Source organism: Eptatretus burgeri, chromosome 12, assembly GCF_056783735.1.
Source record: "Eptatretus burgeri isolate ZD-2024b chromosome 12, Ebu_testis_v1, whole genome shotgun sequence".
In the NCBI taxonomy this organism is placed as follows: Eukaryota; Metazoa; Chordata; class Myxini; order Myxiniformes; family Myxinidae; genus Eptatretus; species Eptatretus burgeri.
In genome coordinates this window covers 74,951,862-74,978,361 of record NC_140972.1, presented here as the reverse complement: position 1 = coordinate 74,978,361, position 26,500 = coordinate 74,951,862, and the positions used below count along the sequence as shown (strand labels likewise).

The 26,500-nt window shown below is 41.7% G+C and overlaps 1 protein-coding gene across 5 annotated transcripts in view; it reads right to left on the bottom strand.

Annotated features, from left to right (window-relative positions):
• Window positions 1-26,500, bottom strand: part of HPSE (heparanase) — an 81,667-nt gene that overhangs the window by 52,748 nt on the left and 2,419 nt on the right. For 3 of the 5 annotated variants that reach the window (XR_015049927.1, XM_085848562.1, XM_085848560.1), the window contains exons 2-11: window positions 22,691-22,830; window positions 20,602-20,733; window positions 20,283-20,456; window positions 15,049-15,217; window positions 14,091-14,138; window positions 12,671-12,764; window positions 8,476-8,582; window positions 8,069-8,183; window positions 4,029-4,141; window positions 3,716-3,865 (exon numbers count right to left, since the gene is read on the bottom strand). Coding sequence is in view for 2 of the 5 variants with exons in the window: in XM_085848562.1 (XP_085704688.1) it covers window positions 3,716-3,865; window positions 4,029-4,141; window positions 8,069-8,183; window positions 8,476-8,582; window positions 12,671-12,764; window positions 14,091-14,138; window positions 15,049-15,217; window positions 20,283-20,456; window positions 20,602-20,733; window positions 22,691-22,830 (1,242 nt within the window). In the remaining 3 variants the exon portion in view is untranslated. The remainder of the gene's footprint in view (window positions 1-3,715; window positions 3,866-4,028; window positions 4,142-8,068; window positions 8,184-8,475; window positions 8,583-12,670; window positions 12,765-14,090; window positions 14,139-15,048; window positions 15,218-20,282; window positions 20,457-20,601; window positions 20,734-22,690; window positions 22,831-26,500) is intronic. The other 2 variants (XR_015049928.1, XR_015049929.1) reach the window with 1 other exon arrangement.

Here is a 26,500-nt window from a genome sequence, read left to right as displayed (position 1 = left end):
CTGGCTAAATCGTCAAGGTGCGACAGCACCTTAAACTACTGGACTTCAATTCATGCCACCCCATCACACAAAAGTGCAGTGTTGCCTGTACCCTGACTTCCAGAGCTTGGCAGGTTTCATCCTCAAAAAATGCTGTCATCAATGAAATTAGACGGGTCAGAGACATTCTAACACTTAATGGGTATGGCAAAAGGATGCTACCCGGACTTGGTGAACAGAAGGAGAATAAGAAGAAAAGGAGAAGAAAAAGAAGAGGAAGAAGATGACGACAAACGTGGTTTTTGCATCTTACGATATTACTCGTTATTATAAGAGAAGATTGGCAAAATCATACGCAGGGCACAAATCCGGGTAGCATACAAACCCCTCTATACCATTCGTCATGCCTTCACTAAATTGAAAGATAAAATACCATTTGGGGACAGATCAGATGTGGTATATCGCATGGCATGTGAGTGTGGGACAGTTTCTGGAGGGGAAATGGGAAGAAATTTAAAACAAAGGATAAATTAACATAACAGAGCTATAAGGCTGAGAAAGGCCTCACGATCAGCCACAGCATGTCATTGCATACGTTCTGGTCACAGTTATGAAGGAAGCAATACACAGATTCTGGACATCATGCCAAACATACACCGCCAACTAATTTTGGAATCTTGGCATGCTGAAGCACAGGATGACGGATTAACAAAAGAATCATTAAAAAAACTTCCCGCTCAGTACTACGCCTTCATCCATAAAGCAGAAAGTGGTTGGTGCAAACTCCTAAAACGAGGCAGACTCGCTCCACCAAAATTCCAACCTCGTCTGCAACAGGACCACGTGACCACATCGCATCACCAAGGAGGACGAACCCGGATGTACAAAGCATGCCCAATAACTTGCCAAGTTTTAATGCACATACTTATTTTACCAGATCACGCAGGAAACAGATGCAGAGGGAGCAGGCAATCAATCAAGGATGATTAGCGTGAACAACAGGGAGAAAAGTACTAATTTTGTTTTCCGGAAAAGGATCAACACAAGGCCGAACATAGGAGGTCTACGTACGTGATTGTTCATGGGGCATTGAAGAAGTTCATGTGTCATGAATGAAACGTCGCCTTGAGACTTGATTGGCTCACGCTCGTTTGTATTAACATAGGCGTGAATTTCATTGAGTTTTTTTCATTTTGGTTGGTTGTGCATTTTAACAATTACAATGGATCATCCCAACCACAAAAACCTTATATATACAGTGGGAAGAACAATAATTTGTTATACTGCCGATTTTGCAGGTTTTCCCACTTACAAAGCACGTAGAGGTCTGTAATTTTTATCATAGGTACACTTCAACTGTGAAAGACGGAATCAAAAACAAAAATCCTGAAAATCACATTGTTTGATTTTTAAATAATTAATTTGCATTTTATTGCATGAAATAAGTATTTGATCACCTCCCAACCAGAAAGAATTCCGGCTCTCACAGACCTGTTCGTTTTGTCTTTAAGAAGCCCTCCCATTCTCCACTCATTACCTGTATTGAATGGACCTGTTTGAACTCGTTATCTGCATAAAAGACACCTGTCCACACTCAATCAATCAGACTCCAACCTCTCCACAATGGGCAAGACCAGAGAGCTGTCTAAGGACATCAGAGACAAAATTGTAGACTTGCACAAGGCTGGGATGGGCTATAGGACAATAGGCAAGCAGCTTGGTGAGAAGGCAACAACTGTTGGCACAATTATTAGAAAATGGAAGAAGTTCAAGATAACAGTCAATCTCCCTCGGTCTGGGGCTCCATGCAAGATCTCACCTTGTGGAGCCTCAATGATCATGAGAAAGGTGAGGGATCAGCCCAGAACTACATGGCAGGACCTGGTCAATGACCAGAAGAGAGCTGGGACCACAGTATCAAAGAAAACCATAAGTAACACACTACGCCGTCATGGATTAAAATCCTGCAGCGCACACAAGGTCCCTCTGAAGTTTGCCAATGACCATCTGGATGATCTAGAGGAGGAATGGGAGAAGGTCATGTGGGCTGATGAGACCAAAATAGAGCTTTTTGGTTTAAACTCCACTCGCCGACTTTCGAGGAAGAAGAAGGATGAGTACAACCCCAAGAACACCATCCCAACCGTGAAGCATGGAGGTGGAAACATCATTCTTTGGGGATGCTTTTCTGCAAAGGGGACAGGACGACTGCACCGTATTGAGGGAAGGATGGATGGGGCCATGTATTGCGACATCTTGGCAAACAACCTCCTTACCTCAACAAGAGCATTGAAGATGGGGTGTGGCTGGGTCTTCCAGCATGACAACGACCCGAAACACACAGCCAGGGCAACTAAGGAGTGGCTCCGAAAGAAGCATCTCAAGGTCCTGGAGTGGCCGAGCCAGTCTCCAGACCTGAACCCAATAGAAAATCTTTGGAGGGAGCTGAAAGTCTGTGTTGCCCAGCGACAGCCCCGAAACCTGAAGGATCTGGAGAAGATCTGTATGGAGGAGTGGGACAAAATCCCTGCTGCAGTCTGTGCAAACCTGGTTAAGAACGACAGGAAATGTCTGATCTCTGTAATTGCAAACAAAGGTTTCTGTACCAAATATTAAGTTCTGTTTTTCTGATGTATCAAATACTTATTTCATGCAATAAAATGCAAATTAATTATTTAAAAATCATACAATGTGATTTTCAGGATTTTTGTTTTAGATTCCGTCTTTCACAGTTGAAGTGTACCTATGATAAAAAATTACAGACCTCTACGTGCTTTGTAAGTGGGAAAACCTGCAAAATCGGCAGTATATCAAATTATTGTTCTCCCCACTGTATATTTTATATATATATATATATATATATATATACAAATAAATTTTTTTTTAAACATGTTATTCATTTGTGCTCTCCATATTCTCATCAGAAAGGTTTGTTAAAGATTTGATGGCAAAGGTTTGTTAAAGATGTGATGGCAAAAGTTCAAAGGGTAAAAAAGTTACATACACACACAAAGCCTGGTGTTGGCTTAGTGATTCGTGTGGCTGGCTTAGGATTTTAGGGTCCTAATTTTGAGCCTCGTTGGCTGCCAAATTAACACCAGGTGGGGTTGACTCAGCCTGTAATCCTTCAGAGGTCGGCGAAATGAGTGCCAGCTTGCTGGTATCCTGTGGAGTGGTGACCCATTCAATATTGTGCCCAATAGCCAAGGAGACTGCTTGTAGAGGGGTAGAGTATAGGGAAGACTGCTCGTGTACTGGTCGAGGGGCACAGCATCAGTGGCACAGCCACGCTTCAAAGAAATGATAGCTAGCCCAGCAACCAAGCTGCCATACGCAAGAACAGAAAACACACACATACACACACACATTCACCCAAGCTTAGAACACACTTGAAGAACACACACTTTTGGATATACTGTCACCATATTTGGCCATGCTGAACAAGAGTCGCGATTTTGTTCTATAAAATGCAAAAAATGTTAAATTTACACAAAGTGATAAGTTTTCTGGGATACAACACCTAAAATTATTTTTTGGAAATACCACAACCATATTTTGCCTTCCTGGACCACACAAGGTTTTCGTGATGTAAAACGCCACGTGATCAATTTTGAAGTTTTCGTCACCCACGGCTCATTTTTTAAATTTCTGTTCCACAATTTTAACACACACATACACATCATTATATTAAGCTTCGTTAAATGAGGCATATTGAAGTTGTATACATATTGCTTACCTGGCTCTCAGGCCAGCCTTTGGGTCACCAGGTTCCAAAATGTATTCATCTGCAGTGCAGTTAGCTAGTGTGCCAGTCAACTGCATTGTAACATTGTTTGGCTGTAGGTTCAGCGCAAACAGTGTGACGGCACCAGGAGAATTATCAGAACTATAGACAGGATGGAAAATAATATCAAGATCAAAATTGTTACCAAAGCTAATAATAAAAAAAAATACTGCAATCAAGGCCACCCGAAGCTACAGTGCTCATCATATCTCAGTGGTCATCTGTTGCTGAAGCAGTAAAGAAACTAAATAAAAATGATACTCACTTGTATCTTGTGCAGTGTGCGTACAAGCGCAGTGTTCCTCCGAATCCTGGCTTCTGCACAATAAGTACAGAGCGGCCCACAAGGCGCTTGTACAGCAGAGACAACCAATAATCCTGCAAGGCATTAAAAGGATATCCACTGAGCTGAAATGTTGTATTATATCACATGCTGTTTGGGATTTCCTTGTGCTTGACTGTCAGTGTTTCATATTGACCACATGGCCTGATTTCAGCCAGTCTGCTCTCTATTTTACAACATTCATTCTCATGTGAAGAGAATCTCATTTCAACTCTTGACCAGATTATAATCTGTTGGATTGGTGCTTCACAACCCATCCAAAAAGTGTGCCAACCATCGTATATATATAAACCATCACAAGTTTGGGACTCGACTCCTAGTGGAATCCTATCAATGTAGCACAATAGCCAAAAAAGGGCTAAAAACAATACGTAGCACGATCTCAAAAGGTTGTGGACGGATTATGACAAAACTTTGTGGATGAGTTTGGAAAGTGACAATAACAAGGCAATTCGATTTTGGTGTGTGACAAGGACAAATGGCTCGGATTCAGATCCAGCCTATCGATGGGATACAAAACGTAAACTGTTTAGCCTGTCAGAGGTATGCCATTCTTGTATATTTTTTACTAGCATATACCACCCGTCGCTTCGCTGACAGGAACACTAAAGTTGAGAGGGAGGGGGGTAGGTGGAGGGGGAAGAGAGGAGGGGTGGGGGAAGGGAAGGCAGGCATGTGATAGAGCGTTAATTAAGATTCATACTCTCTCATGAAAATGCTTCTGCATAGAATAACAGTGAATATGGAAACAAAATAATGTCTGAAATCCATTTTCTACCAGTCATACTATAAATACCGTCCAGAGACAAACACCACCCAGACACGTCTGGAGACCAATACTGCCCGGACACAATCACCGTCCAGATACGCCAGAGAGAGAAAGAGAGGGGGGCTAGGGGAGTTAGCAGAGAGAATATGTTCTACTTTATGAAACACACACACACACATACACACACACACACACCTGATATCGGAATTTTTTCTGGAAATGACAGATTGGAATCAATGTGATTATGGAATACAGTATGTACTGTATTCAACCCAAAAAACTTGGGTAGCTTTCACCGAAAAACAACATTACATTTTCATAGATGTTTCAAGGAGATGTGCACAAACATTAATCTTTATAAACAGCTGTGTGTGACAAGTGGAAAATATATTTGGCTCGGTAATTTAAAAAACATGAATGTGGCAAACAGCTCGGAAATCGGGTGTTATCAAATATATTTTGCTTTGAAACCCAAAGAGAAACGTATAACCTTTGTAAAGCAAATCCGATAACCAAATGCTTTAAAAACAGATGCGAGGACAAAGGAAAACCTCATAAAACCTTCATAAGATACGGGATCAAACTTTGCTAACATGGTGCCCATAACAGGCATGGCATGCCCACACACCCACAGATAATCCCTCCAGATCCAATTCTACCCATATGTGCCATGTCCGTGTGTGCTGTATACGTACCTTTACCTTGTAGTAAATGTTGACTGTACATCCCGATCGGGACATGAACTGTACCGCTATCGAATGTGGGGCGCTCGGTAAGTGGCTTAAGCACTCAAGCAAGCACTCCAACGGAACACCTGGCTTGGCAAGTGATTACTAATTGCAGTCAATAAAACCTTGCACCCGGAAACACCCAAGCAATGTCTGAATTGGACAAATGAACACTTTCCATGTGTCGGAACTGCTGCCAAGTTCAAATCTAGAGCTTAAATTTTGTAATTCTTCTTAGTTTAAGAGATTCTTGAGGTTATGGCATGGGCGGAAATGAAACAAAGTTTTGAACGCTGGCAGTTCCGGGCGTTTATAAGCATGGCAATGTACCCAGCAAGTTGTAGCTATGATGAACAGGCATTCGATAATATGAATGAAGAAAGTGGAAAAAAAAAAAAACTTCATCGTTAAGAAATTGTTGCGTTCTATTCCAAGTCAGGGCATGGTTGAGCAGGTCAAAAAACATGGCGGCTTCAGACCACAGTTATGTAACCCAGGATACGCATTAAGCCCCCAGAGAGCGAGGTGGCCGAGGTTTAGCCTGATAAAGGATGTAATTAAATAAGGTCATTCATTATCTTCAAACAGGGTGTTTTAATGAACCAAAACAAGCAAATTTTCACTCTTGTACTTCCTTGTAGTTCCTTTAGTGTGCATGCAAAGTTTCAGGCTGCTACGTTTCATGGTTTTGGAATTGTGGAGGACACACACACACACAAGTATAGATATATTTTGTGATAACAGTAAGTAGATGTGGGGTAGGAAAAATGTGAGGCTGATTGGAGAAGAATAGGAGCAAGGGGAATGGAGAGATAAGATGGCATCATAACCAATGAACGACAGTATGAGGGAAATAATATGTGCAAAAAGCCTGTTGTTGGCTTAACGGTTAGGGGGATGGCATAAGATCCTCGGGTAGTGGGTTCGAGCCCCTCGTGCTGTTGAATGAACAATAGGTGGGTTGCCTCAGCCTGTCATCCATCCGAGGTCAGCAAAATGAGTACCAGCTTACTGGAAACAGGGGGTACTGCATCAGCAGCACAACCACACACCAGAAAAATGATGCAGCCAGACAGCCACAGGCTGCATGCAAAAAAATGTATGTGTGCAAAGCCTAATACGATGCCTTTTTGCACACCAAACAAAAAAGAATAATAAAGTACAGTTGTCATATGTCAATGAAGATGACAACAAAGGGCACCAATTTGATGAAAATCCGATGTGGTATTCCTAGATTTGGAAGAACTAGTACGTGCCCGTAAACAATAAATAAATAAATAAATATTCAAACTGCGAGCAAGAAACAACAACAACACAGGCCGTTTCTTCGCTCTCGCGTGCCCGTACGTGCGTGGCCCGGAAGTTCGCATTTCGCAGTTACGATTATTCGCAATTTAGTTTTAATGGCCAATTATTCAATTAGCGCCAACGTATTTTGTCTTTTCGCAATGTCGTCACAAGGAAAAACAAAAAGAGAAGAGAAGAGAGCGAAAAAAATTTACTTCCTGGTTCGGAGCATACCGGCTCACTCTGATGTTACCGAAATTTATGCATCGTCTAAAATGAAAACGATCATAACTTGGGGCATTGTGTTTATCTATAAATGCGCATAAGAAATCGAGAAATTATTAGAATACACGAAGTCATCACTCTCCGGAAGCCCGTACATTGTAACCCGTAATGGGGAACGCGGCTGAGCTTCCCTCCCCCCATCGGCCACGCCCACGCAACAACGTGTCTTGTCATTGGTTGGTAAATAAATGGCCATAATTTGGGAAGCACTTGTCCGATTAATATCAAACCTTGAAAAGGCACATCCTCAGGTCCCCAGCAATATATCTGGCAAGTTTCAATGAGATCGGACCAGTGGTCGTCGAGAAACAGCGGTCACAGACACAGACTGCTGGAATTATAGATAGACGTGTTCATATGAAGGAACCACCATAACCATTTGTAGTTTTTATCCTCAGACTTGAACTTGATCCTCATGGCTCTTCTATTTCATTTGCTTTGGATTCAATCTAAATTGGTTAATGTACATCGATTTTGGGTTAAAGTGCTTAAAAACAAAACATGATTTTCATGCAAAGTGTGCTCGATTAGAAACCCTGACTGGTGAGATAGAACTATTATCATTCTTTATGAACCAGTGGCTCATGCTACACAAAACATAATTATTGTTACACAAAAAAGTGGGTTATGTTATGCAATTTTTTTTAAACTTATGTAATTTAATTTTATTTAAATAATTAACAACTCGGATATTTGAAAAATAAGATCGTTATGGACTCTGATCCATCGTTCACACCCCTCCACCCCCCCCCAGAAAAAAATAGGGGGTGTATCCTCCCCATCCCTCCCCCCTCCCCAACCCCCCCCCCCCCTAGATCTATGCCGGTGGAGTGAATCACAATCATTTAAACACTCAGCATAATTAATTTAAGCTGTTGACCTCACAAGCATACCGGAAGAGGTTCATTTTCTTTATCCACCAATGTATAGTGCCCGTGACCAACGAAGGCTTGCCGTATCACAACGTCTATTCCCAAACGTGCAGAGAGCCCCAGCTTGTCCAACCACCTGGTAAGCCAAAAATTGATAACAGCACAGGAACAAACTTGCATTAGCTATGGTTCTACCAAGTTTGCTACGATTAACCGGCATCAATCTACCAATCTTTCCTTAACAACTCATATAAATGATGGAATCAGCAACAATTTGCTTACATTATTAAACTTCTTGCAATACAATAGGTATCGCTGAACATCTGATGCCCTCTTTACATGATTAATGTACCAGGTCGAACAGTTGGTCTACGAATGTTTTATCCACATTCACAAGCCAAATCCATTCCTCTGCCCCTTTTTCTTACATGAAACCAGCCACATACGAGTCGGATAAACCAGCAGCTCCACCACCCCAGGCTGAGCTCGTCTCACCAAGCCATACCTTGCTTCCTGGAGATACCTTTTGAACCACCTGCAGCCAGAATATTAGGCCATCAAGTACATTTCAAAAAGTTTAATTCCTGGCAGTGTCAAGTTTATAAATTATCATTTCTCAATTCACCATTGCATAAAAACTATAAAACTCCAACATTGCTTACAAAATTTTTATACTTGTGTATATTTATCATTAATCATAGTTGAACAGTAAAATCCCATGAAGAGGAACGCATTACAATAGTTTGGAAAATAATTACCCTCACCGAAAGCGAGGGTATTGCATTTGGGTCCGTTTGTCTATCTGTTTGTTTGTCCGCACAGAACTTTTGTGTTTTTCTCCGCAACCGCTTGTCGGATTGAGACAAAATGTTCACCATAGGAGCGATTACGCGTGTAGAATGGTTTAATGACAATTGTGATGTCATAGGTCATGTGGTGTGGCAGCTATGTTGGAAGAAAAGCAAACAAAAAAAAAAACTTAGGACCTCTATCTCAAAACACACCAAGGAGAAAATTGAAACTTGGCACATGGCAAGTACTCCTCATGGAGAATAAGTGTGATTATTTTCATTTTTTTTGGTTCTTCCACGTTCACACACGGCCTGGTTTCTCCCCCCAAAAAGGACATACAAGACCGATTACAGAGGGATAAAACATTAATAAGGTTCCCGGAGGGGGGGAGCAGTTTTAGATATGAACATGCAGGTTAGGGAGACTGATCCATTCTAAACAATTAATGATGCATTTCCTCATACGGTCATTTTACCTCACGCTAACGCAAAACATTTTGGTTGTTTTTCATTTTTCTTCCTGTTCTCCTTTGAGATGTTAACCCCTAGAAGGCATTCCTGCAACATTATTTACAAAGAACAGCAGAGTCAGGAACTCCACAACTATTAGAATGGCCCGCTTAAAGTCCTGTGACCGTAACATCATTGAAGCTGTCTGGGATTATTTGGACAGGAAGAGAAATTAAAAACAATCAAAATTAAAACATGAATTACGGGAAACATTGCAGAATGCACGTCACAACCTTCCGATGGAATTTCTCCAGTAATTCCAAGAAAGCATTCCAAAACGGACATTTGCACTTTTGCATTAAAATGGTCGCCACACAAAATACTTAAATTGCATACATTCAAAGTGTAAAAAAAAAATAATTTTGTTTTCTTTCATAAAACATGGTCATTGTAACACCCTTTATCCTACTATAATAAAAGAAAGTAATTCTCTGTGTGTGTACATCTGATAATTACAGGATCAAACACAGCTGGGCCATACGTGCTGGAGTACCCAGTGTCAGGTCATGGCAACAACATAATCCTGGTGAGAAGGGGAAGGGGACTTACAATTTTAATCTGTACACGGAGAATAGTGCAAGTAGTTTTACCACCGACCCCTGCCGGAGGGAGGGGGTATTGAGGGTGGGAAAACTATGCAAATTCTGAAAACAAATCCTCTCGCTCCCAGAAGGAGAGGTTAGTACTATTTTCTCAAAATATACAACTGTGACAATAAATGCTCGCTTTCAAGGTGGCCGAAGAATTTTGCAAAGTACTGTTTGTGTTTAGATACATGGTTTTGTATTCGTGCGAATAGGAATAGTCAGGGTCGATCATGTATAAACCAGAGCAAATAATCACAGGTGCACTTGTCTGAAGCCTTAGTTTACTGGAATCAACATGTGCATGAGATGTGTGGTGATACATGGGAAGGGAAGCAACGACACTAAATCTGGACACTCACGATGGATGGCTTTGATATTTAATGCAACAGTAGTGGACACTCTAATAGGATTTGAGACACAGAGTGACCCTGACTGATGTCCAACATTTTACATCTGGGATTTGGTGGTGTCACAAAACCTTCTGGTTTTTTTTACTTTTCCCCAAGCAGATAGCAATTCATTCCAGAGCAGAAAAAGCTTGGACAAAGACGAAAAAAGAAATTATTCAATAATACACGAGTCAGTTTTCTATTTTGCTTCACCCGTAGCGCTCCCTTTAAAAATCGTTTGAGCTTTGTGAAAAATCAGGAATTTTAACAGCTCGAGCTGGGTGCAAAAATAAGGTTTCACCAAATTTATTTCACCATGAACATCGGCGATAATAATTTAAACAATATTACAGAGGTAAGGTCAGGTCAGGTCAGGTATGGGAGCATGCACCAGAACAGTGCGTCGCTGCGTCCACTTTCCGCTGGTACTCCAGGAGCCTCTGTCTGGCCAACCACAGGTAGATGCCTGGCCCATCCCCATCTCCTTGAGATGCCGATCAACCTGCTACAACCACGAGGCATGTGGTCATCCCATTGGCCTTCTCCACTCATGAGGCTCCCTCGCTAAAAGAATCTGGTGAGCACAATCAGCATCAGGAAAATGAGACACATGTCCATACAGCCGCAGCTGACGCTCACGGACGATGCAGGAAACAAATCTCATTTGAGTCTCTCTCAGCAAATGCTCAGAAACAAAGTCCGACAAGCGATAGCCAAGGATTCTCCGAAGAGACCTGGTACCGAAGGCATTAAGTCTTCATCTCAGATCCCTTGTCAGAGTCCAAGTCTCACATCCGTAGAGCAAGACTGGAAACACCAAGGACCTGAAGACTCGGACTTTCGTCCTCCTGCACAGATACCAACAGTGCCACACCCCATAATCCAGTGAATCCATGACTCCCCATGCCTCACCCAGACATCTATTGACCTCCGGCTCACAAACTGTGGAAATATGAATATCACTGCCAAGGTAAGTGAATCTCTTTGTGACCTCAATATCCTCACCACAAACAGATACAGACAAGACAGCAGCATCCAATGTCATTGAAAGCCTGGATCTTTGTTTTGACCCAGGAAAACTGTAGTCCCATGGCTCAGAATCCTCATTCAGTGCGTCGAGGGCCCCCATTGGGATATCCAGCATCTCCGCAAAGATGATTGAATCATCTGCGAAATCAAGGTCGGAGATCTTGACATTCCAAGCAATGCAACGCAGCTTGATCTCTTCGACATCTCCCACAAAATCCAGTCCATGCAAGTGTTGAAGAGTGTGGGGGTCAATACACACCCCTGATGAACTCCAGTAACAACAGGAAATAAGTCGGAGATGTATTACAGAGGGTGGTTCAAATTTGAACTGTGGCTTTTGTTTAAGTACAACTTGACATCAATAACAAGCCTCAACATTACCAACCATAATGTTTGTACTCCTTGGCTGATATGAACAGAAACTCTGCTCATAATGAGATCCTCAAACTTGCTTGATATTTGCATTGTCGATCAAGGTGGACAGTTGCAGCATGTGGTTCATTATGTACACTTTCATATCCATCTAAATGATTTGCACCAGGCTGACAGCACACCTTAACTCCTTTGTTCCTCTTTTCTACCATTTGTTGAACCATCATACTGAGGCCGTGTAATCCTATCCTTCCCTCCAGGGCTTCAGACAACCGGTGCATCACCATCTCATGTCATCCCCCATCCCTACCTGTGATCTTTTCTAACCCATTAACCCTACTTACCCTCAACCCTCTTCCTTTCAGGTTGTACTTCTTCCCCTCCCCTTTCCTCTCCCCTCCATGTTTGTTGCATCCACCTGTGGCCTCACCATCAGTTAATTGTCTTTTTACCTTCTGTCATCTCACCCTTTCACAATCCTCAATTTTGTATCAATAAACAAAATACCATACAAATATCCTTCACAGGAAATCATCATCATACTATGCAGCCAGGTTTGACATTTTGTTTGGTTGAGAAATTTAATAATTATTTGCTATCCATCCTCTGTCATCTCACTTGCCACCATCTTGCTTTTCAACACGTGGAGGAAAAACACGCGACGATGGGTATTGGTAACCAGTGCTATAAGGACAAATTTCCCCAATCTATTTATTAAACAAAAGTACAAGTCAATCTTCAACCACCCTCAGGTAAATCACTACTCATCTCTAAAAATATATATATATATACAATTGATATTCCTGAAGGAAATTATTATTCACTTCCCTTTAAATGATGAAAGCAAGAGGTCCTCACACAGATATTTTATTCAAATATTAATGTCATTGTCCTCCCAAACTAGATTATTAAATTACATAAGCCAAGGTGGATGCACATGTTCACCTGCGCGACATCTTGAATCTCAATCACCAGGCTGTCCAGAAGTTTAGGATCGAGGAAGTCATGCAGAGTGGCAGTGCGTCCATTCACGTAATAGCTAACCATGGATGGCAGGCACAAGAAATCTGTTAAAATAATTGAAATATCGAACACTCCTTGGAAGTGCTCAAAAAGGAGAGATGAAAGATGGAGGTTGTGGATATGTCTACACTAGTACGTGCCCATACATGCAAACCAAAAAAAAAAAAAAACTTTCAAACCGCGAGCCAGAAACAACAACCACACAGGCCGTTCCTTCGCTCTCGCGTGCCCGTACATGCAACCCCCCCCCCAAAAAAAACTTTCAAACCGTGAGCCAGAAACAACCACACAGGCCGTTCTTTCGCTCTTATAAACGACGACTGGATTGGGCCATTGTGTTTATCTATAAATGCGCATAAGAAATCGAGAAATTATTAGAATACATTAAGTCATCACCATCCGGAAGTAGTACGTGCCCATACGGAATGCTCACATGCATTCCACTAATTATCGCTTGCATTGAAGTAACAACTGCTGTGATACTTACACACAGAGTTAATTAAAATAAAGTTTACCTCCCTGTCTTTGCTTGCCATGACATTCGCTGCCATTAACCATTGCAACTCCTACGCCACGGGTAACTAAGGCACCGATCGATCCCCATCGTAACCGGCACGGCACGGGATGTCATCGTCGCCCGGCTGCGCATCGGCCTAAGCGAAGTTAAGTCCTCACTGTCCGGAAGTTCGCATATCGCAGTTACGATTATTCGCAATTTAGTTTTAATTGCCACTTATTCAATGAGCACCAACTTATTTTGCCTTTTTGGAATGTCATCGCAAGGAAAAACACAAAGAGAAGAGGAGAAGAAAAAAACGTACACGCAAAAAAAAAAAAAAAAAAAAAAACTTTCAAACAGCTACACAGTCTGTTCCTTCACTCTCGTAAACGACGACTGCATTGGGGCATTGTGTTTATCTATGAATGCGCATAAGAAATCGAGAAATTATTAGAATACATCAAGTCATCACTATCCGGAAGTCCGAACATTGTAACCCGTAATGGGGAACGCGGCTGAGGTTCTCTTCCCCATCGGCCACGCCTACGCAGCAACGTGTCTTATCATTGGTTGGTAAATAAATGGCCGCAGCAACGTGTCTTGTCATTGGTTGGTAAATAAATGGCCATAACTTTGGGAATCATTTGTCCGATTAATATTAAACCTTGAAAAGGCACATACTCAGGTCCCCAGCAATATACCTGGCAAGTTTCAATTAGATCGGACCAGTAGTTGTCGAGAAACAGCGGTCACACACACACACAATTATAGATAGATGAAGAGGACAGACGCAGGTCAACAATAAAAACTGCATGTGGTGGTGCATCTCTGGAAGACACTTACTGATGCCATGTGACAGCTCCGACGACACGAGCTGCAGTCTCCAAGAAACTGAAAACATACATATTAATGATGCAACCATTTATTTTATTTACTTATTTTAAACAACAATCATAAAGTTTCATGGTAATTTTCTTGACTTGTTCAGTTCCTGGAAGCTTAGCATCTGATCTTCAAGACCACTGCTATCAGCCAGATTTGAACCCACAACTTCCAACATGCAAATTAAACATCCTCTCAACAAGGCCATCGTCATACTCGTTTACTGCACAAGCTTTGCGCCTGCGTGTACAACCTACAAGTGTTTAAACTAATGCAGGATGTGAGGTATAAACTGCACTGATCTTCCATTGGGAGGTCTTGACAGGCCATCGATATGGACCATTACCAAAAAAAGTACAGTGTACAATGGTCACATGCTATATCACAGGTTTATATTTAAAAATAAATATACAAATCACCACAACAGCTTAGGGGGATATTGTGAACCAACATCCTGTACCGTGGTAATTCCTGAACATAGAGGTTCTCTTGCAGTCGTACAACGATATTAAACGATGCAAGACCGAAGAGCATCGATTACTTGGTTTATGAACAGAACGGTGTTCGATTTGATTTGAACATCGAGAACAGAAACTCCATTCCGGTGCAGGGTATTAGGAGTAGATGCAAGAAGAGGTGTGGAGTGAAAATGAGGAGAAAGGAGAAATGGAGAGAAAGAGGGAAGAGACGGGCATTTTATAGTTCATGGAAGGGTAACGGTTTCCACCTTTTTTATACGTAGATAAAATTTTGTTCAGTCGGCAAGTTAAACCAAATGAAAGACCTTTGTGGATGTTTTCACAGATGAGCACACATAATTGCACTGGAATACCCAGTCATTTCACACCTATTGAAAGACCAAAAAGATGACGCGACCTCGCAACAGCTTTTACTCGAACCCGGCGCCGACGTCCCTTACTGCTGAAGCAAGCGCAGGCAGCTGCGCCGTGGACGTGTCACGTCGGGGCCGTACACTGAAGCACTACGCAGTCCCTGGGATTCGAGCAGCTGAGCGAGGGCCATGAAGTCGTGTCCCAGCTGCGTTCCGCTCACACTTCTGCCTGTCCTGTGAGGATAGCTGTTTGGTTCTGTCAGAACGCAGTCATTTGCTTGTATTAACACAATACCAACCAGAAAGTCAGTGTCAAAGCCACCCAATGCTCGCCTGTTTATACATTTATCGTTTTTAAAAGACTAGTCTAATAATATTTTTATAAAGCATTGCAGTGACGTCTGATCCAAATAATTTTAAAACAATATATGTATTTGTATATTGTAATCAGTAAAAAAGTGTGGTAGATAAAAACATTAGAAAGGAAATAACTTGCACCAAAAACTTTAACATTTTCACGCTCACGCTCACGCTCACGCCGGGGGTATCGCTATAGCTCTCTGTTCTTAGAACAGGCGAGCTAAAAAGGAATTCAATAATTATGATCAGTTTAAACTAGTACGTGCCCGTAAAAAAAAAATATATATATATATATATATATATATATATATATATATTATATATATATATATATAATAATAAATAAATAAACCACACAGGCCGTTTCTTCGCTCTCGCGTGCCCGTACGTGCGTGACCCGGAAGTTCGATATTATTCGCATTTACGATTATTCGCAACTTATTTTTAATACCCAATTATTCAATTAGCGCCAACGTATTTTACCTTTTCGCAATGTCGTGGCAAGGAAAAACAAAAAGAGAAGAGAAGAGAGAGAAAAAAAATTACTTCCTGGTTCGGAGCATACCAGCACTCTGATGTTTCCGAAATTTATACACCGTCTAATATGAAAACGATCATAACTTGGGCCATTGTGTTTATCTATAAATGCGCATAAGAAATCGAGAAATTATTAGAATACACGAAGTCATCACTCTCCGGAAGTCCGTACGTTGTAACCCGTAATGGGGAACGTGGCTGTGCTTCCCTTCCCCATCGGCCACGCCCACACAACAATGTGTCTTGCCATTGGATTGGTAAATAAATGGCCATAACTTGGGAAGCACTTGTCCGATTAATATCAAACCTTGAAAAGGCACATCCTCAGGTCCCCAGCAATATACCTGGCAAGTTTCAATCAGATAGGACCAGTGGTTGTTGAGAAACAGAGGTCACACACACACACACACACACACACACACACACACACACACACACACACACACACACACACACACACACACACACACACACACACACATTGCTGGAATTACAGATAGATGAGAGCAAGAAAGTAGCATCAATAAGCATCCCGGTTTCACGTTACGTGCATGGGTTACAATGACTCAGTGGTGTAATGGAGAGTCCGCTCTGAGTCTGGAAGGTCGGAGGTTCAAACCCCAGGTGAGTCATACCAAATACTTCAAAAATGGGATGTGCTGCCTCCTTGCTTGACACAGAATTTAAAAAGGATAGAGCACCGACAATCAACCACAAGTTGTCAACCATTGAGCCGGCCAGCCTGATGGGCCAAATGGCTTCCTCTAACGTTGAAGTTGCTTGTAAGGGAACCCTTATTTAATGGAGTTGAGTGATATTCTGCATGGTACAGTTATATAAATGCCATCTTTAAGTCAGGTGTGCCCTCTGCCTGTGCTTAAGATCTAGATGCAAGCCACCTGTTCATGATTTAGAATATCCATTCATTATCAAGAACACGTTCCATGAGGTTATAGGAGTGGCGAGGAATCATTATTTAATAACTTCGCTGATCAGCATAAGTGAGATTTTCACCAAGAGGGAAGCCCTGAAGGAAGTGGATAAAGAACAAGATTTCCATCACGGCAATCTTTCATTTCCATCCACAAAATATCCACCAGCGAGCACATCTCAGAGCTCAAAATGAGAAAGTGATCAGGTTCATCAGTGACGTGTGCAACAGCGGACAGGGTCGCGACAAATTAAAGCAAGACCGTGCCACAAATGCCAAGTCCCATTTTAAGAAGGTAACTACAAGTCATGGTCTTACGTTCATGTAAAGTTCTCTGCAAACAATATTTTGTAGTTGTGCATTTGCCATTTAAAGGAATGCATGATGTGGTACATTTATTACCTCTACCACCGAAGGTGAAGGAGGTTGTTTTCACCCCTGTCTTTCTGTTTGTGTACAGGATATCTCAAAAAGTTGTGGATGGATCCGGATGAAATTTGGTGGTCAGGTTCGGTGTGTGACCATAACAAATTGATTCAATTTTGGTGAAGATCTGGATCCGGATCTGGATACGAGGATTATTTAATTTTTAAAGCGATTCTTCACCATTGAGAGCTATCTGGGCGACCAACCGGCTGAGCAACGCAATTCTTCCACATATACAAGTGCCACTCTCTTTCCCCACTGCTTCTGGGGCACTCGCTGCCAACCATAGGATCATCTAGGGCCTGCTCTCGAGAGGGTCTTCCCCTGTGGGAGGGACACATCCATGTCCACTACTAAACACCACGGGGTGCAGTAATAGAATTAAAAATGAACAGGATAGAGTGGCACCTGTATATATGGAAGAATTGCATTGCTCAGCCAGTGTCACCCAGATAGCTCACAAGGCAGAGCACCTGAGTTTGATTTCTGGTCTGGGGCTGTAATTTTTCCACATATATTTATGGTTTGTTCTATCCTGTCCATTGATAATTGTAAAACCTATTAAAAAAAATCTTCTCCAAAGCTACTGGATAGATTGAGGGGAAACTTCATATAAATATTCCCCAAGCCTTGGGTGTACAAGTTTGTTAAAGAATAATTGATAGGTCACATGGTTTGGCAGCTACATTGGATTGAAGAAAAATATTAAATAATATTTTCTTTGGAACCGCTTAATCAATCAACATGAAACTTCGCATTTATGATTTAGTAGTGATGGGGAATATACGTTTTAAATTTCAACTTGATCAGATGCATGGTCAGGCAGCCAGAATTATTTAATTTTTTTGATGTACATGTATATATTGAACAAGGCTCATTTCGCTGTGCCTGAATGTGTTTGATGGTGGAGGAGTAGCAGTTGAAACCCAAATCCTATCCAGGTTCCTTTTGATGGCTTCATCTTTGCTTTTTGCTTGTTCAGGTTCTGATTACTCCAATGCAGGACTGTACCGATTTGGCCTTCTGTTTGATTTTAATTTATTTTAATCCCATTCTGAATTCAATTGAATAATAATAAATGTCATGGGTCAGGGTCATGTGTCCCATCAAAGTGGGACGTCTTGGTACCGGTCATCACTGGCAGCAGTTATAAATTGGCCGTTCTAATTATTTCTCATTAATTATGTAACACACCAGTACACAAAACAACACAAACAAGTCCTGGTGAGGGTCTGCAATCTCTGATTGCTCTTTTTCCTGTCGTTTATGTTTTTGAAGTGTGCTAATACATTGTGCCAAAAAACAGGGGTTGTTACGAAGTAAACATTGTTGAAAAAGATGGATATCAATTTGGCATTTTTAGTGTAGTTTCTGTTATTGTCATAATTTTCCTGATTCAACAACAACCGAAGCGGAACGATGAAGTTCTTTGGAAAGGACGAAAATTCCAAGCAATATCCAGTTTTTTTTTCTTCAAAAAAGACAGAATTAAAGGACCATGATGTGAATGAAGAAAAAAAAAAGACAATAAATAATTCATCAGTTATAATTTGATTTTGTAACTCCACTAACTGGTAGAGCCTCATCAGTGTGTTGTAATTTTGTAATGATGATTACAAGTCATGTGTTGGTAATATCTTTTGTTGGTTTGGTCCTTTTATGCATCGTGATCAGGGCCGGATTAAGGTCTTCGTAGGCCAAGGCCCTTGAGATTTCTTAGGCCAAATTCAAGAGTGACCAAAACGACGATTTTGAACATGAAATTTAATCGGAACAGACTGCGGTAAATGGCGATTTGTCCGACTTTCAAATATGCAAGTGCCTGTAAAATCCAATTCGGCTCCAAAATTGAGAAACGAACGATACAGAAAACGAATTGGGAGGAATGTATGTATATTCAATTTCCACCCTGCTGAAACATCTTCTTTCATGCCTTTTGGTTGGCAAACGACGCGATCACTTCGGAGAAATCGATTTGCTTCATCAGCTCGGATTCAACACAGAGCACAGCGAGCGTGGACACACGCACCTGCCCCACGGTCGACCGAAGACAATTTTTCACGCGCTTAAATGTGCTGAAGGAGCGTCCACACTCGGAGCTTGTAGCAAACATCAAACAATATATTCGGAGGGCAAAAAAACATATGGTTCCCTCGCTCGCCGTCGACGATCACTGTGTCTGGCAGCATGCCAGTCGCCTTCGCTTACGGTGTGTACAGCCTTCCTGCACATGTCGAGTCACATAATTAAGACAAATTTTTTAAAAAAAAAAACGGCGTCGGAAATTTTCGTCGGCCAAGGCCCAGGCCTCACGGGCCTAGTGGTTGATCCGGCACTGATCGTAATTGTGAACTATCCCTTGAAGAAAGAGCAGACCATTTGTTGTAACATAATTTAACCATTCCTGAGGATACAAGAGATCCCAAGATCTTATCCCATACTGTGAACATTTAATTATTTATTTTAATAAAAACTAATCAAAATCTGTCCATGAATTGTAAAGGTTCTGAAATGATAAACAATTAAATCCATCCGTCCATCCATCAATTGGGACCATACTCTGTACAGTGTTAGTGCTGCCAAAGCAGTCTCCTGGGCTATTGGGCACAATGCTGGATGAGTCGCCACTCCGACGCAGGATATTCGAATGGTCAATCATCCCAGAAAGCTGGTACTCATTTTGCCGACCTCGGAAGATGACAGGCTGACTCAACCCCACCTGGTATTAATTCAATGGTCGAACAGGATCCCAAACCCACCACCCAAACCATTAAGCCAACACCAGGCATAAACAATTAAATAACCGATTAAAATCAATTCATATCATCCACTGAGCCCATGATAAGAAAACATTCTAATTTGACTTTCTTTTTGTTGTCAGACTTGTGTGCAAGGGAAGTCAACACGATGCAATGTAAATTTTTGTGCTCTCTGCCACCTTCCCCCTCCCCTCCCGAGCCTAAAATCCTGGATCCAACCCTGCTAATTGGGCTGCAGTTAAAGAGATCCGTTTTTGCACCTTCTCTATGTAATGCCGTGATATTGTTCAGGAAAATTGTGCACGTACCATTCCCAAGTTCCCAAGAGAAGTTGTAGCCCTTTGAGGCGGTGTAATGCAGCAGGAGAGCGGCATTGGAGCTATTCCAGTCTGAGCCTGGGCCACGGAGGAGGGCATTGAGCCCATAGATGAGATGAAGACCAGAACAGGATGAGAAACCATTTAAACTGTCAAGCATGTCAGCTGCAGAGAGAAAGAGAGATACAGAGACATATTCAGCAGAGTATGTGGGTTCATTTCCAGAAATAGCTAAATACATATATGATACATAATACCAATAAGATGGCCAGGTCGCAAAAACATTCCACAATAGGTATGCTTTGCTCACGGGTAATTGTGGCATTCTGTACGGTGTTGGTCCTTCTCCTCTTGTACAATACAGGTTCCAGCATCTCCTCTTTTTCACGCTGCCTCTGCAACAACCATGTTGGGTAGTGGGGAGGCGTGCACCATTTCTCATCTGCAAACAATTAACTTTCACTGGACCTTGTTTCCAGCACGCGCACACGCACGCACCCACAGTGATTGCAAAACCCAGTCTCCCGCTGCGCAAGGGACAAGCTAACTAGAGAGTTCATAGAATAGAATACCCCGTGCAGTGTTTCATGAAGATACACAAGGAAACTTGACGCAGTGGGAAGCCATTTGGCCCATCATGCCTGTTCCACATCAACACCAGACCAATTGGATCTGTCAAAATGATGCAATTTCATTGGAGGAATGGAGGAATGTGGATGAGAATATGGCATTCCCAGGGATATCCCAAGGGTGTCAAAACAAAAATAAAATATAATCTTTTAATTATTTATATAAAAAATAAATTGTTTGCGTTTTCTTTTTTTTCAGGGGGAAGGGGGTGGACGAAGGTGGTTCTTAGGTTGAGAAGAATCAACCACACACCAACCCTTGACGAGACCCCCACAAACACGACACTCTGAACACATGCACATAATCACACATACATGCTCAAGATAGCTAAAAGTCCTGTCAACATCCCTATACCCCTCTATCTCCATAACTTCCAGGTACCTATCTAATTCTAATTTAAACTTATCTACTTTTTCTGCTGCCACTACCTTTCCAGGGAGACCATTCCATGCATTAACTACTCTCTGAGTGAAAGACCCCCGCCTTACTACCGTCTTAACTCTCCTCTTTTGTCTCAGGCGATGGCCCCTGGCCCTATCACTGTCTACTCTGCTGAATAATTCATCTGCACTTATTTTATCTCTACCTTTCATTATCTTAAACATCTCTATCATATCTCCTCGTAACCACCTCCTTTCCAAAACTGCACACAATATTCAAGATGTGACCTCACTAAGTGTTCAAGTATGTACTTCAGTTTAAATAAAATAATGATATAATTGTTTAAAATAATAAAATAAAATCCATAAGCAGAATCAATCAGCCTTATACTTGCATAGATATCCACATTGGCAAAGTGTTCTTCACACCGATACTGTCGCTCTCACAGCATGCTTCTTGGAAGTATTATGAAGGTGAATTGTGTTATTCTGCACAGTGTTCAAGTACACATTTCAATTCAAATAAAGGTTTAAAGGCATATAAAGAAATTCATTCCATGTTTTACACCATCCTATCAAACATGTCACGTTAGTCTTCATGCACGTTGTTTGTCCCCTTTATGATGTCACTAAAATAGTGAGTTCCCTGTTTGAATGATTTTCAATTTTGTTTGACTGCCAGACAGACAGACAGAGTGAAAATCATCTCTCTCCTTTCTGAGCATGTGCGTTCAGGACAAATCCAGAGCCAAAGTACGGTAAAACGGCAGACTTGTCTTCCTATTCATGTTCAAAACATAACGTTCAATTTAAATTTGTTGTTCCTCGATTATAAACTGATCAGACGGACGGACACAAACCAATTGCTTAACTTAAGCTTACCCTTCAGGTGCATGGGGTAATAGTAGTTCTTTGGCTTTAATCTCTCTTTCTTGCAAACAAACTTCACACACTTTTCTTACTCATTTTCACTCCTCACTTTACATTCTCTCTTTTATTTAAGGCTTGGCCTCAATAAGGACTATTTAGTCCATGTCTGGAACATTCAACATTAAAAAAAAACAAAAAAATTAGGCCCGTTAAACCTGCACTACGGTTGCTCATCCGTGCTCTCTCCTTTTTAAATGCTGAGCGTCAAGTCAAGCAAGGAACCATTTTCAAGTCTGGTACTACATGGTTGTGGTTCAAACCACTGACCTCCCAGACTCAGAGCAGAGGCTCTAACCATTAAACCACTCAATGTGGTTTAATAATTAAGGTTTAGGAACTGTAAGTGGTTGAAAATGTGCCATGGTGGCATCACTAATACCAATGCATTTACAAAGAGCAAGATTAAGAGTTTGAAAACAAAACATGTGTTCATATCGTTTAATCGTCAAAAGCACTGACCATTTGCATGGTGACGTGACGCTGCCTGCCAAACATCCTTGCTGGCAGAAGGCTCAAACATCAGGAAGTCCTGCTCTGTGCCTCCGAATCGCAAAAAGGCCGGAGCCAGGCCACGAGCAAGCGCCACGAGGCGCGGAGTCCTGCATCCAGGAGAGCCACCAAAATGTCACTGCGAACAGGTGGAAAATCCTCCACAAGTATTACAACCAATTAAAGCTGCACGTCCACAGAAAATAAATAAAAATGTACCCTGGCAGTTATTGCAATGCACGACAGTCGTCTCAACAGTTGCCATACATGCCAGTAACTCGTAAAGTGAATTGTCATAATTAATAACGTCATGTCATAACTTAAGGCCCTGTCACACCTTGACGATTTAGCCAGCATATGCCGACGTATGAAAAATTTGTCTAAAACGCTGGCACACGTCGAATACGTTATGGGTAAGTTTTGTATACGTTAAGAGCACGCTGGCATACGTCGTAGTACACTGGCATACGTCATAGTACGCCAAGCTCATAGACAAATTTTAACATGCTTGAAATTTTTCGACGTATGCCAGCGTATGACTCACACGTTCTGCATACGCTGGCCATAAGTTGTAGGCACGTTATGAGATCGTTGACACACGTCGACACACATTACTTGTAAGTTACTCAGAAGTCGAAACACGTCAAGGTAATGTTTAGCATACCCGAAACTTATTTCTAACCTATGAGTAATGTGTTGTAGGCACGTTACGCGATCGATGACACATGTTACTTGTAAGTTACTCATAAGTCGAAACACGTCGAGGTAATGGTTAGCGTCAGTGTTCCAGACTGCATGGTTTTTTTTTTTTTTCTTCGGCATGACGGTGATGTTGACACTTCGATTTCTAGTGCGGTTATAATATAATATAATTAATAGGCTTCCGCTCAACGATTTAAATCATAACCGCACTAGAAATCGAAGTGTCAACATCACTGTCATACCGAAGAAAAAAAAAAAACATGCAGTCTGGAACACTGACGGGTTCCTCCTGTGTGAACCCCATTTTTATATACCAATTCCCCGAAACGCTGCCAATACGCCATTATACGGTAGCTGTAAGTTAGTAACACGTTTAGTAAGTTCTGTGGTCGTCCGGAAGACGTCAAATACATCTACATACGTCAATATGCGTTGGAGATAGGTTCAAAGCACGTTACCCATAGGTCCAAAGCACGTTACTCATAGGTTAGAAATAACTTTCGGGTACGCTAAACATTACCTCGACGTGTTTCGACTTATGAGTAACTTACAAGTAACGTGTGTCGACGTGTGTCAACGATCGCGGAATGTGCCTACAACTTATGGCCAGCGTATGCGGAAGGTGTGCGTCATACGTCGAAAAATTTTCAACATGCTGAAAATTTATCGACGTACTACGACGTATGCCAGCGTGCTTCAGCGTGCTCTTAAAGGCCCGGTCACACCTTGACATTTTAGCCAGCGATGGCAACGTATTAAAATGTATGTAAAACGCTGGCTTACGTTGAACTTTTGATGTTTTATTTTTAAAGATTCGGACGTATTCATAGCGACTTGGTCTTATGTATAACGCTTTGGTAACGGACACAGAACGTTTCGTTGTGTTATAGATAACTTATACCAACGAATGCTGAACCTGTTGTTGGCCTACACAACCGATGCCCAACGATAGTCTAACTTAGGCATAACGCGTTTCACGCATCGCCGACGATGTCGTGACGTAGCCTATTAAAAGGCTGACGCACAACGATTCGAATCATAACCGCGGTAGAAATGGAAGTGACAACATCGCGGTCACACCTTGGCGATCTTGCCAGCGTATGCCGACCTAAGAAAAATGTGTCTAAAACGTTGGGGCACGTCAAATACGGTATGAGTAAGTTTGGTATACGTGAGTAGAACGCTAAAGTACGCTATCATACATCGTAGTAAGTAGAGTACGTCAAGAAATTTTAAACATGTTCAAAATTTTTGGACGTACTCGGTGTATGACACACGTTCCGCAAGCGATGGGGATAAGTTTTACACACGATATGTGGACGCTTACACACGTCCACAAACGCTACTTATAAGCTACTCATAAGTCGAAACACGTCGCGGTAATGTCTTTTTTACGCGAAACTTATTTCTAACTTATGTTTGACGTGCTTTGAACCAATTCTTTACGTAGTCCCAACACACATCGACGTATGTAGACGTATTCCAATGACGTCTTCCGGTCGACAAAAATAAATAAATTAACGTGTTTCTAGCTTACAACTGCCAAATAAAGACGTGTTCCCAGCGGTTTTGGGAATTGGTATATAAAAATGCTGCTCATAAAAGGGGAACCCAACAGTGTTTTCGAGTCCTTTTTTGAGTCGATGTCCATGTCAGCAGTAACAGTATCAGTATCAGAATTAGTATTAGTATTAGTAGTAGTTTGTTCATGTCGGCAGTAGTAGTTGAGTGTGAGGGGGAGGGTGTGGGTTATGATGGATCGTCCTTGCGTCCGCGTGTCCACGGGTAGGACACATCTTTTCACCATTGTTCGAAGTTCTTCACGGCTATTTTTTATGGGGCTTTTTCAACAATGAGCTATAGCTTGTTTTTACGATTTAGGTCTATTCATAACGGGTTGGACAAATGCACAATGAACTAATAATGTGCATAGAGCGCTTTGATTACTTATAGATACCATATACCAACGAATAATTATCGTGAAGCCGGCGTTCACAAACTATGCCCAACGATAGCCTAACTTATCCATATCGTGCGGCAGTTTATCTTTGCCGGTGACGTAGGGTTTGCTATTCATCGGCTGCCACTCAACGATTTAAATGGCTGCATCTCCACTATTGAAAGTAGACGCTTGCGCTCAAAAATTGGATTTTTTTACACTCAATGACTTTTAAACGGTACCACTCAGCTATTTTCATTGTTTACAATAAACGATTTAAATTGCTGTCACTCACCTTTGTTTTTTGACGCTGGGGTTTTGAAATTTGAAGCGTTTCTTCTGAACGTGTTAAAATGCTCAAACTCGACTATTTTAAATAGACGCTGCCGATGGACAATTGGAATCATAGCCAAGCTAGACATCGAAGTGTGAACATCCTCGTCATGCCGAAGAAAAGTTTGAAGAATGCTGCAAATAAGTGTCCTGGCCATGGCCGTGGATGCTGACGCAAGGACGATCCATTATACCGACATCTTTCAGCCTATGAGTAACGTAAAAGTAACGTCTGTCGATGTGTGGCAACGATCGCGTAACGTGCCAACAACACGCTAATCATAGGTTAGAAATAAGTTTCGGGTACGCTAAACATTACCTCGGCGTGTCTCAACTTATGATTAACTTACAAGTACCATGTGTTGACGTCTGTCAACGATCGCAGACCGTGCATACAACTTGTGGCCAGCGTAGCGGAACGTGTGAGTCATACGCCGGCATACGTCGTGAAATTTCAAGCATGAAAAAATTTGAGGACAACCAAAAAGTACAACATTTAAAGCTAACGTACAACGACGTATGGCAGTGTTTTTCAGCGTGCTCTCAATGTTATCAAAACTTACCCATAACGTATTCAACGTGTGCCAGCGTTTTAGAAAAAATTTTCAAAAATCGGCATACGTTGGCTAAAACGTCAAGGTGTGACCGGGCCTTAACGTATACAAAACTTATCCATAAAGTATTCAACGTGTGCCAGCGTATTCAGCAAATTTTTCATACGTCGGCATAAGCTGGCTAAAACGTCATGGTGTGATAGCGGCTTGACACTTCGATGTCTAGTGCGGTTATGATTTGAATCGTCGAGC